Here is a 22,495-nt window from a genome sequence, read left to right as displayed (position 1 = left end):
TAAAGTTTGCTTAATTGAGGTGACAGTATGAAATACAAAGTAGTAAATGGCACGGAACTGACACGGAGAGTAAAAATGTTTCATAGTGATGGCTAGAAAAGAATGGAGATGGGGAAGGAAGCAGAGAGTAGCCCATGTCCACAGAGAAGGAACTTTTACTGTAGCGAGACCAATTTTGTAAAATCTGCACTACTGATCCTTGTGTTTCATCAGTATTCACTTTGTAATTACCTGTCAACCTTGGGAGGAAAAAAAAGGCAAAATTACATACCTGAAGTACTGCTGAAATTTTTTGGTTTTGTTTCTTCCTAGCCTAGAAAAAAGGGGTGGCTTTTCAAGTGAAGAAAGCTGATTTTTTCTGTTTAGGAATACTCCTTTAAATGTTCTAATAGTTTTTTTAATTTTCTCTCTCTCTCTTTTTTTTTTTTTTTTTTTTTTCAGGGCTAAATATCACAAATTAAAATATGGCACCGAATTGAATCAGGGAGATATGAAGCCACCAAACTATGACTCTGGTAAGAATTTATTCAGAATGATTTCATTACTGGCATAAAAGCTTATCTATGGTTTTTTGAAATGCTGAAATGGTAGTGTTGGTAAAATAAGCCACTTAATGGAAGCAGTGGGAATAGAGATAATTAATGAAGGCATATTTGACTCTTGTAAAATTAAAAATACATGTTAATGCTGTGGAAGAGTCTATTAATAAAATCCAGTGAGTTTAGATTTAAAAAAAAACAAAAACCTGAACCAATAAACAGCTTCTGGAAGGAATAATTTTTCTCTGCCTTGGTAAGGTGTGTGGATGTTTTGGAACAGACACTAGACTTATAGCTGTAGAATGCTTTTATCTTTGAATAACTCTTCTGAATAAAAAGTTAATGGCAAAGGACATGAAATGTGTAGTACATAATTTTTTGCTCTATTACCTCGGTGGTATTCCAGGAGAAAAATAATGAAAGTGCATATTAGACATAGGTGAGAGTTTGAGAATGGGGAATTTATTTACAAAATTCCAGTGATCTTTGGAAGTGCCTACAACTGACTTCAGTGCATACTGAGAGAGCACCGTTTTCCACCTTGGTCTCAGGAAAGCTGATTTGTTGTTCTGGAAGTTGCATCTCCCACTTCATACAAATACTTTTAAGCACTGTACTTTAGGAATTAAGAGTTTAAATGACTTCTTTCATCCCTCCCTCTATCTCCCTATACTTTGCTCAGAAAAAAGGTACAGAGATCTAGTTATAGGTCATGCCCTTGAAAGGAGAAGCAATAGGTGATGATTTTTGTATCTTAGTCCCCTGACGCTCCTACTACAGCAATGAAAGCAGAACCCACCTGTACATAAAGGAAGAAGAATATAGGAAGTCTGCAGAACTCAGCTCTGTCACTTGATTTGTGGAAGGGATGGTCTGGTTTACTGTCATGGTTAACTCTTACCTCACTGTATTCAGAAAGTCATTAAAAAAACCAACCTAATGAAAAATCCAACCCCACACCAACTGATGAAACTTTACGCCAGTCTTAACACCAGACAAGAGAAGTCCAAAGTATAAAGAATTTTTGAGCAATTTTATTTCACATTATTATCAAAGTTATTTTCTTAAGTGAAGAAATAGTTTAATTTGGTGTTACTCAAGTGGAAGACCCCAGTCTACGTAGATTATTAGAAAACATTGTCTTGATCATATCAAGATCCTAGACACAGAATCACAGAATGGTTTGGGTTGGAAGGGACCTTAAAGACCATCTAGTTCCAACTCCCCTGCCATGGGCAGGGACACCTTCCACTAGACCAGGTTGCTCAAAGCCTCATCCAGCCTGGCCTTGAACACTTCCAGGGATGGGGCATCCACAGCTTCTCTGGGCAACCTGTTCCAGTGCCTCACCACCCTCTCCGTGAAGAACTTCTTCCTGATACCCAATCTAAATTCAAGGAAGAATCCTTTTTTTTTGTATCTGCATCCTTATGTTGCAGCTATAATGTGTTGTTCCAGTTTCCAACTGAGGAATGTAGTGCAAGGCCTGACTTGCCCAGCAGAGCCATGGCCAAATCATTACTTCTGCAAAGTGAACATTAGTGGAATTACCTTTGTTAAAATTCCATTATCCTGATTATTCCCATTGAATTCTATATATGTAGCTGTCAGAAATACACACTTGTTCCATATGAAATCTGGACTGATTGAAGATACACACTTAAAATAGAAACTTTGTTATGATGCTCCTTTAGAGTTTTCTTTGATAGGTACCTGCATGTCCACGTCTTCCCCCAGTGCCCAAGGTTTTCCTGCCCAGTCAGCAAAGTGTTTCAAGTAATTCTTCCAAATTGGATGTCTTGGGGAGTCAGTAATACAGTTTAGAAGAAAGGGGTTCAATCTCCTGATTAAGGGATGCATGGTTTTTGGTGGGTTTTTTCAACTGCTTGTGACATCTTCTGTTATTTGATCACAGTGCAAGTCCCTCCATTGTCATCTGCAAACTGCTGTTACCGCTAGTGGTCATCAGTTCTGAGGAAACTAAGCAAAAGAGAATTCTTGCCTGTAGATGTACTTAATAGTGCCTTCGGAAGCAGGGGTTTTGCTTTCAGAAGGAATTTTCAGGCACGCTTATCTGAGTCATGTTTTAGTTGTTACACAGTGAGCTTTGGTAGCTGTGGATTGGGTCCAGCTGTGTTTGGTTGTTGTCAGGAAATCATTGTGTGATCGACGATTTCCCATGGTTGCTATTAAATGTATTTGTGGATGTTACATGGATAAATTTCATAGGGATCTCCTTGCATGTGAATTCTGATTAGTCTTTGACGGCTTCTGTGGGTGTGTGTTGTTAATTCAGTTGTTTAAAGGTAAATGACTTCCTGGTAAGGACAATAGCTTTCCCACATCACTTACCAAGTTACACATACCACATGTTTTTCTGGTTCTTAATTTTTGTTTACACAAGAAGATTGCTCATCCTTCACTGTTTGGACCACAAGGGATTCAAGTTTTGTAGAGGCTTTTGTAGATAATAAACCAAGGTATTTTATCTTGGGAAGCATATGCTTATGTATATCCTGGAGGAGGGGAAAGAAACCCCACCATCACGTCACATGAAGCTATATATGGAATAAATGTGTAGTTGTTGGTTGCCAGCATTCAGATAGGTTTCTCACCAGAACAACCACATAATTTTTGTTGTGGATTTTTCTGGAGTAGTACTGTTGGGATACAAATTTATGGTTGTGGAAAATGTGGTGAAAAGTTTTTCAACGGCTTCTCAAGATAAAAAATAAACAAATGACCCCTGTTGTATTTTTTCCCTTCCACAAAACTAATACAAATATGGATGAACTTAAAAGTTGATGTGAGTAGGCGTGTTGATTTTATGTTGTGTGATCAAATATTAAGGAAGCTGGTTGGACAGTAACTTGTAAATAGTTATCATGCTGCAGTTGAATTTGGTGTTGCTAGCAGTTAAAGGTGTTTAGATGATGAACAGCAATTAATAATAAACAACTGCTGTTTAAATTATGAACAAAATTTAAATTATGAGCAGCAGTGACATTGAAAGGTTAATTCAAAAATGGAACTCCAGATTGTCTATGTGATTGTGTTCCCTTAAAAAAGATGTAAGATGGGGCTTTTGGATGAGAGACAGAAGGGAAGGGACTGATGACTAGTGAAGCTTGCTTTCATACTAGGGTGTACCTGTCAATATTTATATGTACGTAGTATTACAGTTAGGTGATATGTGCATGTTTTTCTCTTGATTATTGGCACTTTTGAATATTTTATTTTGCTATTACACCATTTATAATAATTTTTAAGGCACAAAAAATGGAAGGACATATTTTCTAAAAGTAGGACAAGGAAAAAAAAAATGTTTATAATTAAATAATCTTTTCCAGATGAAGGGAATGAGACAGAGATTCAGCCACAACAGAACAGTCAGCTAATATGGAAGCAAGGACGACAGCTGCTAAGACAGTAAGTATTGTTGAAACAAGGACTCAAATAATGAATGCAAAGGGAAGAATCTGGTAATGAAATATGATGATGGTGGCATTTGATTTTTTTCTTTTTTTTCCTCCCTGTTAGGTTTGTTTCAGGAAAAGGTAGTATGTATGAAGTTCATTCAGCTTCTGCCCTACTTTTCCTAGGTTTTTGAAAAATTTCAGTATTTCAGAACTTCAGATGAGAAGCCTTGTCAAATCAAACACCTCATCTCCTTGGCTTTTCTTTCGCTGAGTGTAATAAAAGCAATCTGCTTGGGAGAATAGTGGGCTCATGACAAAATCAACACATACAAGTAATTGTGTTAAGAGCTATGCAAAATAACAACTGCTGTTGGAGAGGGATTACTTTTATTTTGGCCTACGCTGGGTGCAGAAAATTCTAATAGCCAGAAAGCTAGACTAGAAGTTTTCTAATTCAGAGTTCATCTCAATTAAGCAAATGCCTGTTAATCTAAGTAACTTTTTTAATTGTGATCATATTGAGTTAATTGATTTCCATGGTATTTGGTCACATTTTTCTTTGGGGGGTGTGTGGGTGTTTTGCTGTTGTCCTTTTTTTTTTTTTCTTGGTTACAGCTCTTTGTTTAAATTGAAGAGATCTCTTTTAAAGACCTCTCATCAGAGTGTCTCCATCTGGTTTTTTTCATGCATTTGCGTCATCCCCTGTGCTGATAGTTAGTTAGATTCTACGGTCTTCTAATCAGCTACCAAAGCTCTTGCTTTGTAATTTTTTTGGGTGTGTTACAGAGGATTAAATGAGAGGGGAGTGAGACAGTAAGCTTGGAGCTTCTATTAAAGGACCTTTTTCAAGGAGTTATAGAAAAGTTAAATTTGTCTGTTGGATGGCTTGCATATAATTTGTTTCCAAGAGCTCAGATCTTTGCATGTGTGTTGACTAAATGTAAAAATAGTGGTCTTCACTTGAATCAGCAATTTTGAAGACAGGTCATTCCTTCTCTGCTTAATTCATAAATAAGTGACACAGTGTGTGTTAGTGATGGACTCTGTTTTGTGTAGGTGACTTGTTTGATTTTTATATAGCCAACTATCAGTATTTCTCTCCTAATGTGGTTATGTAGAGAGTATTGTTTTAAAAATTGGAGGAGAATGTTCTTGCAGGAAAAGTGCATGTCCTTGACTTGTAACAGCTGTTATTGTAAAATAACATTTCCCCTCTTTAGGCTTCTCTAGAATATTGACCATTTAATCAGTCCAGTGCTCCTGAGAAGACAGTACTGCTGTACTGTAACTGACAGTAATAAAGGACAGCAAATGACAGACTAATTTTTTTTAATATCATTATTTCTTTCCCACTCCTCCCAAAGGCAGTATGGCATATTGATGAAAGAACCAACTTAAGTCTTTGAGTTTTTCATAAAATCTAGCCCGGGATTCCAGCTGCTCAGCATTTATGTGCAAGTCAAATTAATATTTTGCAGATCTGTTCATTGTAGAATAAGAAAAAGCCAGGGCAAAGATTTTATCCAACCTAGTGCATTATAAATAACTAGTTAGTAGCTAGAGAATTTGTTTTTATTGTTTCTGTTGTCTAGGCTTCTAATGCTTACATAAGGAATGTATCTGATGCTTCTTGTAAGGCTTCATGTGTAGTTTCCATGTGTAAAGTGCCCATGTTGTACACGCAACTGTGGTGATTTTTGTAAGCCAGTTGTAAATATTTTAATTGAAAGTGCTTTTCCACCCATTTTAGTAGATGAATGAATGAATAACGTATTGTATAACCTCTGACTGCTAGGCTCTTTGATATTTTTTTTTTTTTTTTCCCCTCAGTGACTGTAGAGGCTGGTACTGCAAGAGGCGATCCCTCTGCAGCTGGTACAGGATGATTTATAAGCATTTTTCATTAGCACAGCAACATACTTTGCTAAGCTAAGGGGTTGAAGATGAGTTTGGGGAGAAATTTTGGCTTACTGCTTTAAATAAATGAGATGAGCATGGAAGATTAGCATGAGTTCTGTTCCTACAGGTATCTACAAGAAGTGGGCTACACTGACACGATATTGGATGTGAAGTCAAAACGTGTACGAGCTTTATTAGGCCTGTCAAGTGATGCTTCAGAGAAGGAAAACAGAAATCAAGAGCCAATGGTAAATGGCACAGAGGGCCAGATTAAAGAAAACGCAATGATTGGGTAAGCATCAGGATGACAATGTTATCTTTCTGCATAAATGTACTTAATGGTGTAGAACAGGTTTTTCTTTACTGAGAATCGGTTTTCAAGATTTTTTTCCCTAATTGGAGTTAGCACAATTTTAACAAATTTTATTACATTAAGCAATAAGTTTGGAAATAACTCTTAAGATTCAAAGTTTAAGAACACTGTGAGGGGATGTGTTGGTGGTGGGTTTTTTTTATTTTTCAGTTGGATGGCAGCACAGGTTCAAAACAAGCCTCTTCGAGATAGGATTGCAGAGGGATTGGAGGTCAGCATTGTTTCAAGTTAATAGTTTATTTGTATTGCTGGAAACGTTACTGTATCCATTACAGGCTTTGCTCTTCTGGTCTGTGCTGACTATGAAATGAGAATCTAAGAGATACAGGATTTTTTGGACTAATCTGAACAACAAATTCACCTGTTACATTCTGATCCCTTTTAAGTTTTTTGTTTTTCTGCAAATGGGTATACATATGTAACTGTACTGAAACGTAAGGTATTAATTTCTGTCTTTTCAGTATTTCTAATACTGTGAAAAGTCAGTCAAGGATAGTAAAAGCTTGTTGTGCTTACTTTTGCTTTTAAGTAATATTGAAAGAGTAAGGCTTTTTTCCTTTTTCTTCTCTTATCCATGCAGAGTTTAAAAAAAAAAAGTTAAATCTCAAATGTAGCTGTAGAGGTTTCAGGAAAACAATCTGTTTGTTCTTGTTTAAGGTATTGTAGTTGCAAAACTTGAAAAATAATGAAAATTATGCAGAATTGTTTGTCTGAACAATATATGAGGTAACTGTTCACAATAGTTTGTGCTGCATCAGCAAGCACGGATTTCCTTGAAGAATCTCCCTCTTCTTTTCCTTGCCTGTACTGATGTGGAGAAATTCTATACCTTTTTTCCTAATCTGTAATAGTATTATATGACACATTCTGTCTTTTAAAAAGCATTTTAAAATTTCATTATACCCAGCAGATAGCTGCAGCAACTTCAGGCCAATGAGTTACATAAGGGTGGAAGTTCATTGTTATGTAATTAAATTTAATGCTGTGAGGTGGAAAATTTGAATGTATGAGAAAACCTGCAAGCTACTAAAATATATTGTTCTGCTACGTAGTTGATAAGCCATGTCGCTTATGTACAGCAGCGTTGTTTTTGAAGAACAAGGAATGCTTGATAGATTACTATAACAATTTTAGTCTGATTTCTGCTGAAGGGGTCACTTCTCAGAGGAAACGGATAAATAAAACTCCTCTTCTTAAATTTCAAATTTTAGTTAAATGTGTTTGCTTCAGTTTTGAAACAGGTGGATATATTTATAAGATAGTTATTTGGTGGATGAAATGGTTGGATGGTAGTTTTGATAGAGCAGCTTTGGATACATTTGCATTTCTTTCTTGCCTGCTTGCTTTCTGGGCAGATCTGATACTAGGTTTAACACTTTATAGTCTACCCTACGGCAGAGGATATTCAGTGGTAGAGGAAAGAGAATTTCCATCCACTCTGGCTCTGCAGGCTTGTCAGTGGGAAGGCTGAGCACGCTGCATGTGTGGAGAAACGGTTTTCATCTCACTTGTGATGCCTAAGATTGCATGCTGTATCGGATAGCTTAGGAGGGCATTTCGATACATGATGTGTGAGACCTGACTCCAGGGTTTTGCAGCGGAATACTTTTCCGGTGATCTTGTTCAACATACTCACGTCAGTCTTCACGGATGATTTGGAGTTTGTGGATGTTAGCTGAGACCTCCCTCACTGAGAGAAAAAAGTTGGGATTTTACTAAAATTCCTTGGTTCTATCTGAGCACAGGACTAGCTTTCAATGCTGTGGTTCTTCTGGGTCTTACCAGTACACTTTCAGAGCACCTCTTTGTATTTTCCATGGAGGAGGCATTCTGTGGCTTTCTTCCTGGCAGAGACTGCCTGTTATTTAACAGTTATTTCATCTTGTGCTACTAGACACTGTAAAATGTTACACCTCACTCTGTGGCATGTGGCACTGTTCGCCTCCTCCTGACTGCATCATCACTTGCCTCTGAGATTTCGAAGTGCAGCTTTATGGCAGATGGGAAATATGAAACGAGATGAGATGTTCTCAGTTAGCTCATACTTACCTGTTCCTTGCCTCATCTATTGTCAGCATTACTTAAACATATATAGAACAGCTTTTTTTGAAGAGTATTAGTATTAAAGAGGTGAGTAAGATTCAAGGCACGTGGATCTTGCTCCTGATCCCAATTAGAATTCTTACTGAGTGTTTGAAAACTTAATTCAGTGCTTTTCTACATGGTTGGAAGAATTGTGAAAAATTTAGGTGGCTCACGTAGTTTAATTCTGGCTCATAGTCGAGGTAGGAGCACTCTCTGAAGCAACCTCACCAGTGCTACGCTGCTTGCCGGAAGGGTGAAAAGATTGGCAGTTCTTTTAGCAGCCTCTTGTTACTCCTAGCGAGCATGTAAAGTGAGAAGAGGATCGGAACCATGGCAAGCTTGTGCCTGCATGACAAGTGCCTGTGGTTTGGTAGTGGTAGAGATGGAAGGTTACGGTGAGAGTCTGGAAGAAGAAACCAACCGAAACCTTAGTGCAACCCCCAGGAAGTTTAAGGACATATGTGTATGTTTGCCAGGACCACCAGACTGGGACAGTTGCAAGCTAAGATGCAGATGGAAGGTGTCCTGTGGCTGTACGTGTGCAGTGAAACTCTTTGTAGGAGAAAGCTTTACTATCGCCACAGAAGCCTGTGAACTGCTCAAGCCAGTACAGTTTGGCAAATTTTGTGGTTCAAAACATTTAATGAACACTGATGTCAAATATCTGCTAGCAAGTCTGAGGCTAGTGGTCAACCTGAAGACGTTTTAGTTACATTTGAAGAGCAGAGTGCTGGACAAAATGTGTATTCCATGGAAATGAATCTAGTCTAACAAGGAATGCCTCTGTTAAAGCGAGAAAGGGCAGCTCATAGAACATTTGATTTGTTAGATCTTGGAAGAACTGCATAATATGTGGACCCAGATGAGACTGTGGATTTTAAGTCTGATTTTTTTTGAAAAATATTTATGTGGAAGGAAGAATGTGAGAAGGAGAGTATGGGGATTGAATAAAGGGCAAGCTTCTGGGTGAGAAACAATGAAGACCAATTAGTAGGAGTTTGGAAAGAATGTGGGTGAATGTGATGAAGATAATGTACAATAGAGGAGAAAACGGCATGGTGTAAAACAGAAGGAAAAAGGATACAGTGATACGTTTCAGGAACAGGAAAACGGAAGGCAGACTATCCTTACATTTCCTTCAAGATTTCTCTGTGTAGCACTGTAAATTGCAGAAAGAACAGATTGGCTGAACTGCCTTCTGTACAGCTGAACATGTGATAAATGCTAAAGGAAAAAAAAAGGTATTTGATGCTTTTATGCTGCCATATGGTTACCTCTCTTGGAGGAGAGAGGAGGGTAACAGAAATGAGAAACAAAATTTCTTACGCTGCTGGGTGTCTGTTGTGGGGTTTTTTTTTTTTTTTAATGCTGAAATGCCTTTGACTGTTATGAGGGTAAGCCCTGGCATTTTTCTCTGACCCCAGGGGTGTGTGAAGTGTGTACTGCATGGTAGGTAGGGAGAATATTCCTCCTCTGCTCAACTCACTACATCTTTTGCAAATTTTAATGAGTTGTCTGCTTTACCAGAATTTGTCTGTTAGACCAGTTATACTTGAGTTTGGACCCTCAGTGCTGTCATGTTACATTGACAGTATGTTCAGTCTTGTTATGGGAAAGGCTGGTGAGAAAGATTGGGGTGGTTATTGGGAAGTTGATGCTGTTACTGTAGTGCAAATACTTAAGACAGTATTTATTTGCAGCAGACAATATGTGACTTGAATTCTGCTAGGCTCCAGGTATCTTAGAAAATTGTCATCTGAGCCCTCATACCCCTCAGCTTAATTTTGTACATCTCAAAGGGTTGCAGTTAGATCAGAGAAATCACCCTAGTTCTTTGGGGTGTTTTTCAGGGGTTTGTTTGGTTTTTTCCCTTTTGGTACAGTAATGAACAAACTACTGTTGTCTGAAGGCCTCCTAAAGCCAAATCAGTTTCTTTTCTTACTGTTCAGTGAAGTAACCCTAGTCTTTCTGTTACTAGCTGATACTTGTGTGGCCAAACATATTCTTACATTGCCTATTTATTTGCTAATGTACAGATCCTCTTGAAAACTTTAGTGCTCAAGACATCATGTGGACTCTGAATGCACCTTGGAAGATTTTGATTCCATAAATGAAATGTTAATATGATAACCTGACATAGATATAGTCCTGTTTCTACTTTTTTCATGGAATTTAAAAGGGAGTATGTTTTCAGTTTCTTCAGATCAGCTCACTTGCGTTACAAAAGATAAGTACCACTTGGCATGACTGGACTCAAAAATAGATACTAAAATAATAACTTTATAATGATGGTTGTGATTCTTAACACATGCAGTAAAAGGAATGGGTACTTTCCCCCAACAAACAAACAGAAATGAAAGCTGCCTGTAAATGTCACTTGTGTAGTCTTGAAAACATAAGAGTATTTCAGTACTTTGGTTCACTTTTTACCTCATTTTTTAATAGCTTTATCTTATTGACTGAAACTAAAACAGTCAAATTAGCTCACCTTCTTGAAGGTGTGTAGTTGACTACTTTTTCACATGAGTGGAAGCAAATATAATAAAGGAATAGAACTGAAAAGGAACAAGGGAATACCAAGCATATGTATGTATAGGTACATGCGTGTGTATATATATAAAAACAATACAGATAGAAATCTGAGTTCTTGCTAAGGGTTTGATTGTTAGAACTATATTTAAGTAGCAACTTTTAAAAGAAAAATTATCCTGAATGGTATATCAGTCTCTCTCTGAAACTGATCTACTACCTGTTTTTTTTTTTTCTACTGAACTGCATATGGCTTCCACAGCCTATGCTCTGCATGAGCAAAAAGGCATCAAACCTCAACATTTGAGAGAAAATGCTAATATCTTTTCAAAGATTAAAATCAAACATTTTGAAGACCTCATCTTCCTGATGTACAACAAATCATTCCAACTTACACTTCAGCAAATGAACATCTTTTTGTACCAGAAGGCCTTGAGTAACTTCTGCATCTCTTAATCGTATTAACATTGACCCATGTAATGAAACTGCTGCATACTGGCTGATGAATGTTGTGTCTTGATTCACTTATAAAATGGTTTATTTGGGAAAGTATCTCTGAATTTAATAAACTGAGGGAACATCTGCCACGAAAAAGATTTCCAAAACAGTATGCGAGACTAAAATATGTAATTACAAAAATAAAAAAAATCCAGAATCTATTTACCTTATTCCCTTTACTGGTTTTGGTTGGGTTTTTTCCCCATCTTTTTTTCCCATTTGTCCCTGCCTCCATCTTGCAGTGACCTAACAGGCATTTCAAAGATACATGATTTAGGCCAACCTGGACACTTTCCACAGACACATTGAAACAGAAAGAAAGAAAGAAAAAGAAAAAAGTAGGTAAATTGAAGATCTGTGTGAAGAAAGTGATACCAATGGACCACTGTTAATTTCATTGGCACAGGTCTATGGCTTAAGGGTTTGAGGGATGTTTCTTGGAAATGACGCATTAATACTCATGGTACAGACGGAATGGGGAGCAAGAGATGGACAAGTTGTGCAGTGGGGGAGAGAAGTAGAGAGAAGGGAGGTGAATGGAGAAATAACTTGCAAAAATTACTTTGTATCTTCAAACATTGAATTCATTATTTATTTTTATTCTTTTAAAAGCTTGTGTTTTTTGACATACTGTAGTTATCAGACTACATTTGGCAAGAGAAGTGGCCATTCCTTTTTAGATGGCATTCCTTTGTGATGCTAATTTACATCCAAACCATTTTGTAAGTGTTGCTTAACAGTTGTAGTGTGTATTGCACTGGTTCTTGCATTGTGTGGTGTGGATTCATAAGAGGTTTCAAAGGTTGTGACAGGCTGTCTAGCTTGCCCCATGTTCCTTGTGTGTGAATTTTGATGATTCTAAATGTTCCATAGTTTATAAATGATTAACTGGGTATTTTCTGTGCTGCATTATAAAAGGTTTTGCACAGTATTGCAGATTTCACAAACAGTTTAAGACAGTTGTTATAGAAAGGAATTCATTTAAATTTGCATGCATTTATTTACTTGATCCAGTTTGACAGAACTCAACTAGCAACATTGAAAAGACTGTTAAAACATGAAATAACTAAATTCTATGGGCAATTAATAAACTTATGGCCTTGCAGTAGCACATTTTAATAGTAGGAGGAAATGGAGCCAACGAAAATGGTTCAAGAAAAACTATGCTAGAATAGCTCTTCAAGTGCTGGGTCATAACAGGCTTTTTCCTGTGCAGGCCCCCAGAAACATTTCTCAGCCTAAGCTGAACTTGTGTTTCTTTAACTTTTACTGTGGTATTTCTTCATGCTTCTGAAATCATCAATAAAATCTGGTTTTATTTAAGATAACTTGTGTATGTCTTGGATAAAACAAGCAAACAAGCTCTCTACTTTTTCCTTTGGGGGAGTGAGTAGGACTGAGGCAGTTAATGGCCTTGTGGTTGGGCAGCTCATGGGAGAAGTTTATGAACAGTCTCCCTGGACACAACCACAGACTCCCAAGAGTTATCAACAAAGGAGAAGGTAATTATAGAAATATTGAGTGTGGTGGTTACAACGAAAATACATGTCTGTAACGTGGCTTCAGTCTAGGTTAAACTTGACTTTGCAATACAAAACGTTCTGGATCGTGTTGGGAGCAGGAAAGGTATTGTTGATGTGCTGATTCAGTTGCCACATAACAACTTTGCCTTTCCTATAGTTTATGGTTTCTAGTTTTCACTCAGTAAGAAACAGGATTTGTGTTAAGATCCCCAAGTGGGAGCCAATTTTAACACTGTGCCTTGTGAGGCTGCTAATATTTTGATGTCAGGGCCAGCTGGATTTTACACAAAATACTTATCTTGAGCCATGTGACTATAGGGCAGAAGATACGAAGAGTTTGCTGTTTGGCCTGTGGGAGCCACACTTGCTTTAAATAGTACTTGGGGAATATCCACAAATCGTGTGATTTCTGTGATTTCATGGGAAAAGATTATTATTATTTTTAATCTTAAAGAGGCCAATGGGTTAAGACAAATCTGAATAATTGAACAGCCTGTGAAATACAAGTTGGGATGAGATTTTTCAGGGCAGTCAGAGCTGCAGAGAATTCTGGCAGCTTCTCCCGAGGAGAAAAATGTTCATTTGATTTCAGGTTTATGTTGCTTTAAGGGAGGTAAGTACTTCAGCTACCAGCCCATTTATAACAAGAATTCTGTTTTTTAAACAGGAAGAAGTGTCTTATCTTTGGGGATCAAAAGTTCCCTGTGTCAAGAGTAATATTCACAGAATCTGCGTGCTGCCTGTTCATGACTAGTAAGATGGAAAACCCAGCAGCATTAGTGTAGCTATACTTCTCTTTCTGGCACTACTTGTTGTACTCATGCTTGTGGCAAGCAGTTAGTCCTGTTGTACTTAATCATGTGGAGACACAAGTAGCAGGTAGCCTCTCTGCCCCCAAGACTTCCTGTCTAATTGGATAAGGCTACTGGAGAGGGAGGGTATAATGCACAGGGTTAACAGTATCTGATAGAAGATATGATTTCAGTTAAATGATTTTCTCCCCTCCCCTTTCCTTAAGTTTGCTTAGGAAGTGGTAAGCCAGCTGGGATGGATTGAGGAAAGGAGGCAAGGTTAGGTGCTGGGGAGAAAACCATGCAAGAGTCCTGTTGCAGAGTACAAATGAGGAAGGAGCAGTGGGAAAGAGATTCAGAACAAGCAACTGAGGAGCACAGGGTCGAGGAAGTCCAGCAAAATCTGGTTGCCCTATGCTCTCTGCTTTGGCAGCTTCTGTAGCTGCTCCTGCGATCTGGGATTTCTGACTTGTTCTTTCCCCAGCAGTTTTTGTTTAGACAGTATGCCTGGGAACGAAAGAAAAAGCAACACCTAAGTTCTTGCACTTTGAAAATGGTGCTCTCCTTATACATGTTTTGATCTAAGGCAGTTCAGCAAAGAGGATTTGTCCTTTTTGAGACTTTTTTGGTTTTTCTGATTTCTTTTATTTGCAACAGCACCTGAACCTTGCCATGGTCTTGCCTTACTGATACCTGTAGTACTACCACCTGAACCTTGCCATGGTCTTGCCAGTTCATGCAAGTTCATGCATCCGTCCCTACCTTTGGAGTTCCATTCTATTGTTTTTACCCATTAATTTTTAAAACGTATTCTAGACTACAAAAGTCCTGGAAAAGTTGACCTCTGTTCTAAAATGGAACTTGAAGTAATTTATTGTACAACCCTGTATCTGACCATAGTTTTGCCATCTCTTCTTTTTTATGTTGCTTTGTGAATGATCCCATAACAGAAACAAACTTAGCAGATGGGAAATAATGAAACAAGCAAGCTTCAAATTTGCCATTAAAGTATGTCACATAAATTAGCTAAGGCTAGACACTTTCCTAAGTGTATTTTACAGTGTTCCTAAGTGTTCATGGTGACAGTAATATTTAAAATGCATTATACTTGTGTACTGCTAAAAGATAGCCAAATGACTGACGTATTTTTGATTTGACTGCTCAAGTGTATGGGGGTACAATATAGCAATTCAACTTGTATGTTGGCTTGAAGCTTCTTTTACTTGTAGAACCCTTTAATAGTATACATATTCTGTTAATTCTGTTTTCTTTTGTTGGTTCTTATGAATTCTTTCCTGAAAGTTGTGCCTTGGCACAAATCATCTTCTGTGGCCCTATGCTGACTTTGTACATTTTTGTACTGTGCAGGAGTTTTGAAATACATGATTAACCACTGTGTTTTCCAGTGCATGAGATGTGTAAATGGAGATGTAAAATTATGTGTATATCCTGCCCATTCACGTATGTAATAATTAATATGATAGTTGAATGCAGACCACTTAAAGATAGAACATTCTCTTTTGGTGTTTGCTTCAAACTTCAGCGTGAGAGTATGCCTCTTAATAACAAGTTGTGTTGGTCTAAAATTTTCTGTTCTGTGTTTTGGTATTGGTTCACATGTTGATATTTACTGTAGCATGTCTGATAGTTGCTTGTGTCGATCAGCAGCCATGATGTTTGTACAAGGCAAAATGCAGAGGAAAAAAACAGAAATACGATTGTGGTCAGATGACTTAGTCCACTAAAAGTTGACCAGGACACACACAATTTGCTGAAAATTCACAAGTTGGTCAAGTGAGGCACATTACAAGTTTTGTCTTCTCCAGATATGTATGTTGGAAACAGCAAAATAACAACACCATAGGATTTCTATGAAAAGGTACATTTTTTTGCTACAGATTTATGAGGTATTATAGTCTGCCAAAGTAGAGATTACTTAAGGAAGAAGAAATACATTACGGAGTGATTTCAGGTTTGTCACAGAAACACGAGGGTCAAAGTGCTGCAGGAAGCAAGGCAAATTGGAAGCATGTTTGAGATTTGTTCTTATCTAAGATAAGGGAAATGGGAAGGAATAGTCACAGTAAGACTGGTGACCACGAAAACGTACTGTACATCAGGGTATATTACGCTGCTGTGCATGTGGAATTTTTAATGGCAAGTGAAATACCTATTGGTATTTTTGGGTCATAAAGGTGAATAAATGAAAAAAGGGTAGGGTGGCAAATTGTCTTAATGAGATGCAGACATACTGGGGCTATGAAGAAGCCACTCCTGCTAATTATTGTCAGGTAAGAATAGAGCTGAGCAGAGATTGCATGAGGAAGGACTGGTGCTGTTTATTAGGCCTTATTATACATCAGAGCTTTTGCCCGTGGATGTTTCCTGTAATAAACCTTTGAAAAGTGTTCTGAAGAAACACTGGAATAAGTGGGTGATGGACAGATAATCAGATGTTTACACTGCAGGGAGTTTTAAAGGCCTTACTATATAGACTTGCCAGTTTGAACCTTTTGAAACGGGTCACAGCAGAAGTAAAATGTAGCGTTAGCATGGCATTTGCTGGTAGTAAGGGTGACTGTACAAGACAACTTAGAGCTACAATTCTGAAAAGAGAGAGAGAGAGACAGACTTCTATGGTTTCAGTGGTGAAAATCAAGATGACATGCATTTAGCAATGAACTATGAAAAACAGACTACTGATTAAAGGTAAGAAAACAATAATGCTGTCTTCACTACTGTAAAGTCGTATAAAAAATGTACAAGGTTCTACTGGAAGTAATAATTACAGTTCAAACCGAATAATTTTTTTTTTCACCACTTTATCTTTAAGCCATTGATGGAGAATTGCCTGTTCTGCATAGAAAACACAATACTGTTGTCAATTTTAGTATTTCTTTAATTATACGTTCTTCAGGGTTTTAATGATGGTTACAGTCCTGCTTCTTGGATTCTTCTTTGGTTGTTAATATGACAACCCTTATGCTCCCTGTTCTGAGGCACTGCCTGAATTTGTGCCAGTGCAGTCGTAATTGTACCCAGTCTTCACCCATTTCCTTATTTGTGTAATGTTAACGTCTATGTAAACATTATTTAGTCATCAATGATATTTTCCCATTATATTGTTTTATAGTGGCAAATTTGCCATGTCTCAAAAGTTAATGAATGATAGATGTAGAGTTTGTTGTTTCCCAGTGAGGTGTGGAAGGTCAGATAGCAGCAGCAAAGTTTTCTTCCTGTACCCTGATGTACATGGGGGAAGCCAACCTAGTAGCTGTAACTCATGTTCTTGTCGCTGAGGCTTTCAGTGATGGTATATCAGTATTGATGGTGCACTGGGCACATCTCAGATCAACGTTGCTTTAAAATGCTTTTCAAATAAGAAATGGAAGCGTCTGTCCTGGTAATTGCAGATGGATGAAGAATAATTGTTGGTTCTAATGAGATGGTGTATGGCTAATGCTTATTTTTTTTTAATCCACAGAACATTTTTACCTGTAAGCTTATTTTAGTGTCATGTGTTGTTGGACATAATAACACAGAGTAGACTGGTAATTGCAAAAGTGACTTTTTTGTGATTTCTTTTGACTCATGGTTGTGGTTGTTGTTGTTTAGGAAACCTGAATTGACTGACTCTGCCTCTCTGCTAGAGACCTTCAAGTTTCTTGAAAATGCAGCTGCAGACTTCAGTGATGAGGAAGATGAAGAAGATATTGAAGGAAGAGAGAAAACAATAATTGATACTGCAACAGTGAGTGGAAAAAATAATTGAAAAAATTACGAAGAACAGGAAAAGTGAGATTAATTAGATGCCTATATACAAAGTATATATGACTGTGTATGTACACATGCAAGTCATTGGTGCATCTTTATGATGGTCTGTCCAAACATGTGGACATTAGAGGAGTTATATATGCATTTCTGAGTTTGTGCATACAAGTTAAGCTTTGCCATCTCTGTTGCTTTAAGTTGGCGGTGCCAGATTCAAATTTTTTAAATTGTCTTTCTACTTTTCCATACTGCCTAGTATTTTTTATATATATTGGATACAATTTTTAAGCTAGCAGATATCCTTATTTTACAATTTTCAGCCGAGTTTGAAGGTATTGTTTGTAATGTTGCATGTTAAAAATGTGTCATTTTTTGAATATTTATATATATGTATTGATATTTAAAATTACTTGTAGAAATTTATCCTTGTAGGGTACAGAAGTGGAATACCACTTTCTCTTTAAATAGCTTGTGAAAGGAAGAAAAAGTGTAACTGGAAAAAGTAACGTGTTCAATAAACTTTTTTGTTTATTTAATCAAATGTTTGAAACTCCCTCATGATCTGTAATTTGCTATATGATTTAGTCATATGATCACATGAGATACCTACAATCAGTTCTCCATTTTATCCTCCTCTTTTCATAATTCAGATTTATTCAATGAGTGTTTCCCAGCAATTGAAGCAGGTATGAGTTATGATGGACGTGACTGTTTCTATGACCAGCTTTAACAAAAACACTTAAACCGTCGGTTTTAAAGAGGTTTTTAAAGAGTATTTTTGTAGACTTGTTCTTGCCATGCATTGGCTGTGAACTAATGTCTGAGACCCCTCTGTAAAATCATCTGTAATACAGTACGCTCAATAGGCCTGTCAAAGGAATGAAGCTTGAAGTTTAGAATTGTTTCAGGTTTTGAAATTGGCTCATTGTATTTAGAGGGAACAGTCGTTCATCCTCATGAACTGTGGGATGTTGGCCCATGTACTGAACTCTTTTCAGACTGACCCTTAGCAAAGCTCCATGTCTAAATAGTGATGAATGTAACTTGCTTTTTCAGTAGAAGTAAAATTTATGCTACAGATTTCATGTGTCATGGCATCAGCTCATCTATTAGTGAAACAACTGTAAAACATCTAGTCTACTTTGATGATTGAGAGAAAAGTAAATTTAGTGCAGAAAGCATACATACATAGAAACACATTTTTTTTACCTAATTTGCTTTTGAATTTGAAAGGGAAATGCAGTTTAAACGTGGAAGTACCATGTTTAAATAACAGAAATATTCAGGGTGGAATGATTTTTGCCAAGTCTAAGCAAATTAGCTCTTGTCTGTTGTGGACTTTTTTTTGTTTTCCCTAGACTTGTCTTGGTTCACATGCAGAGTGATTTCAGAGGTGGGAGTTAAAAAGGCTATTTTCAGAGAAGCAGAGTGAGTTTGGTTTTGCTTAAGTCCTTTCTACAGCATTCTGGGTTTTTCTTCGTTTGTGGGTTTTGTGTGGGTTTTTTAATCCACATTAAAAGAAAGTTTGCACTTTTCTGGTATTAAAAAATTTAGTAGTGGTCTAGGTCAGTGTAGATTCATAATCAAGTGATGGGTTGTTGGTGGTCACAGGAAGTAGGATCTACAGACAAATTTCATTTTGACTTAGAAATTTGAGCAAAGTCTCTATGCTTATTCCAGATCTGCTTATTAATGTATACTTTGCTGCTACATCTTCAACTTCCTGTTAAGATTTTGCATAAAAGACAAGACAGGACTGCTCAGTATAAAAACATATGTGTAACTTAATTCAGCTTTGTTCTCTCCTTCCTGACCTTTCAGATTGTAAGGAAAAGAGTGCTCTCTGACAGCAGTGAAGACAGAGATACAGAAGAAGCTTTGAAAGAGTTTGACTTTCTGGTTACTTCAGATGAAGGCGATGGGGAATCGAGAAGTTCAGGAGATGGAACAGACTGGGGTGAGGAAAAGTAATGGATTGTGCTAAGGATACATTATGATTGATTGACTGAGGTCTCTGTCACAATCACAGCACCTTTTGAGTATTCCCAGAGTAAATAATTGACAGGCTGAGATCCTCTTGACATATTATTCTCATTTTTCTGTATACTGCTTTAATGTAAGGTTTCTTCAAGGTTTGTGCTTTTGGTCATTGTCTTTTTCCTTTACTTTAATAATAAGGCAGATTGAATTTGAAATTTGAGTGGAATTTCCATGTGTTTTTGCAGTGACTCTTGCTCATGAAGGGTTCTGATAAAGCTTTATTTTACAATTATGAAGATGGAAATTATTTTATTGTCTTTGCTTTCTCCCACTTTGATACAGAGTAATGCAAGTTACAAAGACCAAATTAATTGTACTTTTATTGTGTGATAGCAATTTGAGCAATATGAACTATACAGTTGCTCAAATTTTCTTCTATTTTTTTTAGTCATAAGAACATATCTTTAAGCCCTCTCTTCATAGAGCAACTTTCACAAACTCTTCTCTGTCCCTTGAGGTTAATGTCCTGCAGCCCAGAATGCCCTCATCCACTTCACCTTAACATAATTATTCTGCATAAACCCACTGTGTAGAGAAGGGAAGAAGGAAGAGAACTGGTTAAATGTCTTGATGAGGAGTTGTTTCCTCCTTAAGCTGCTCTGGAAAGTCTTAAACATAAGTGGACACGGAGGGAGCTGCGGGAGTGGATGGGAAATAATTGAGCTTTATAATGGAACTGAAACCTTGACAGACAAATACGCCATGGTAGCTGTGGGCCCCCACAGCACCTCGGAGCTGTTAGCTCACGTGTTTCACTGAAGCCATGTCCAGCTCTTGCTGGACTCCAAATTATTGTTCAGTGTCGTGTAGCCTCTCTGCTTAAAAGGATGTGTCTCAATATCAATATGATATAGCAGTCAGTATTCTGTTCACCAAACATTTAGGAGTGTTACTCTTTTCCTACGAAAAACATTTTTATTAGGTTGTGCTGATAATTCTCTTTTTAATATTAAAAAATGTATCCATTTATGGTTGAACACTGTAGCTGTTGCTTGTGTCACCAAAAACCTAGTATGCCAGCAGGAGCTTTTTTGTTCTCATATTCACACTTCTGGTTTATTTTTACTTTCATTGATGACAGCTGAGTACAAATGAGCAAAAATCTAACATTACTGCTTTCCATGACAATTTCTGTTAAGTTTCATTTCTAGAAATATTAAGGGTTTTTTTGGGTTTTAGATGTTGATGTTTTTCAATTACTTGTTTCACAACCTGTCTTTTAGGGTAACTGCATATAAGAATAAGCTTCTTCAAGGAACTGCAGTTATGAATCACTTATGCCAATTTGTTTTAAGTGAAACTGTTGAATGTAGCGTAGAGAAGTGATGTGGCATAGCAAGGATAGAAGCAAACAGAGGAAGTCCTTGCTTCATTTTGCATCCAAGCATTACTGATCAGTTACAGTAATCCGTTGAACCTAATTGGCTTGAAAGGTTCTCAGAAGTGTTCAGGTAATTTTTAAACTGTAAAACACTTGCTCTGTAATAGTTCAGGATCCACTTGTGAAGTTGAATAGAACCTGCAGGACATGCAGGAAGCATCCTGGTACAGTCTGTAGAAAAACAACATCTTAAGTGTTTTCCTGGCAAAAATACTAATACAAATCCGTTTAAACTTTTTGTTGGAGGAGAGAAAACAAATCTTCTCCAGCCAGGGAGGAAATGCATGATTAAAACTTTTAACCTGGTCCCAGAAAGAATACTTACTTGTTTCTCTAAAACATGATTTTTCTCATACCTTTTTGAGTTTTTCATGCAATTTTTGATCATTAGTGATACTTAACTGGCCATATGTATTAAGAGGACATGACTTAGCCCACAGACCACCTATTTCTTGGAGTCTCTCTTCAGCTTATTCCTATCCCTATTTTCATAGCTTCTGCAAAAAGACTAATGGCTCAAAACTTTGAATCTTGAAATAATCTGTCACTCATGAGTATAGGATTGTGACTGGAGGGTTCAAAGGAGTGAGAGATCATCTAGTCCAACCTCCTGCTCAGGTCCATTTGCAGCTGGTTACTCTGACCTTCTTCCTGTCAAGTTTTGAATGTCTTCCAAGAAAGGAGTTCCCATAAACTCTCAGGGGCAGTGTTCTGGTATTTGACTATCTGCGTGGTGAAAAGTATTTTATCCTTCTGTGATGCAAGCCTGAGTAGAGTCTGTCTTCTCTACACCTGTCTGTTAGGTAGTTGTAGGCAGCACTATGATGCCTCTTTTGCCATCGCTGAACACGCACTGTACTGTCAGCCCCTCCTTGCAGCTCATCTGCTCCGCCTGCCTCATCCATCTTAGTAGCTCCCCTAGACTTGCTGTTCTGTGTCAATAGTAGGTACTTGGCATTATATTTACAAGGCTTCCCAGAAGAGGAGATATTATACTGGATTCAGTACTCAAGGTGTGGTCTCACAAGTGCCAGACAGAGGGGAATAATCACTTCCCTCATCCTACTGGCAACATTCTTGTTAATACAGCCCAGGATACAGCTGTTCGCCTTTGCTGCAAGAGCATGCTGCCGAATCCTCTTCAATTTAATGCTGATAGAGGTTCCCTGGGTCTTTTTCAGATAGTTCATTTCTAACAAGCCAGTCTCACTAAGAACCCGTGTCTGGTTTTGAATCCTCGGTCCAAGCACAGAGATGCCTTCAGATTGTGATCGGTAGTGTTGTGCTTCCTATACGGACACTTAATACCCTGTCTGCATATTAGTCTGAGGATGAGTTTATTATTGTTCGTTTATTAAAAGCTCTGAATAGTTTCATGTACAAAGCAAATTTAGTCTGAAAGGAATTAATTTTTAAATAATAAGGTTGAGATTTTAATGAGAAAAATAAAGCAAAATGATAATGTGTTTCAAAAAAATTTGTAGCTGTAATGGTCATGAAAATGAACACAGTTGAGGAAGAGCTGTTGTTCAGAATCTCCAAATGCAATACTGTTGGAAGAATACTTCTTCTCTGTGTCATGTCTCATGGGAAGCAACTTGAGATGTTTAAATTTTTTTTTTTTTATAAGTGAGGATTTCTTTTCAT

General features: G+C 37.4%; 1 protein-coding gene across 1 annotated transcript in view; it reads left to right on the top strand.

The window, feature by feature from the left end:
* Positions 1-445: 445 nt before the first annotated feature.
* STRN (striatin, calmodulin binding protein) overlaps positions 446-22,495 on the top strand; it is a gene marked incomplete at its 5' end in the record, with an annotated part of 41,790 nt that continues 19,740 nt past the window's right edge. Inside the window, 5 exons of the mRNA XM_010151517.1 lie at positions 446-515; positions 3,890-3,968; positions 5,985-6,149; positions 17,272-17,407; positions 19,249-19,384. Of these exons, the coding sequence (XP_010149819.1) occupies positions 446-515; positions 3,890-3,968; positions 5,985-6,149; positions 17,272-17,407; positions 19,249-19,384 (586 nt within the window). The remainder of the gene's footprint in view (positions 516-3,889; positions 3,969-5,984; positions 6,150-17,271; positions 17,408-19,248; positions 19,385-22,495) is intronic.

The sequence above is a fragment of the Eurypyga helias genome, unplaced genomic scaffold (genome assembly GCF_000690775.1).
Source record: "Eurypyga helias isolate BGI_N326 unplaced genomic scaffold, ASM69077v1 scaffold25105, whole genome shotgun sequence".
Taxonomy (NCBI): Eukaryota; Metazoa; Chordata; class Aves; order Eurypygiformes; family Eurypygidae; genus Eurypyga; species Eurypyga helias.
The sequence above is the reverse complement of the archived record's forward strand: the minus strand, read 5'-3'. Positions and strand labels throughout refer to the sequence as shown.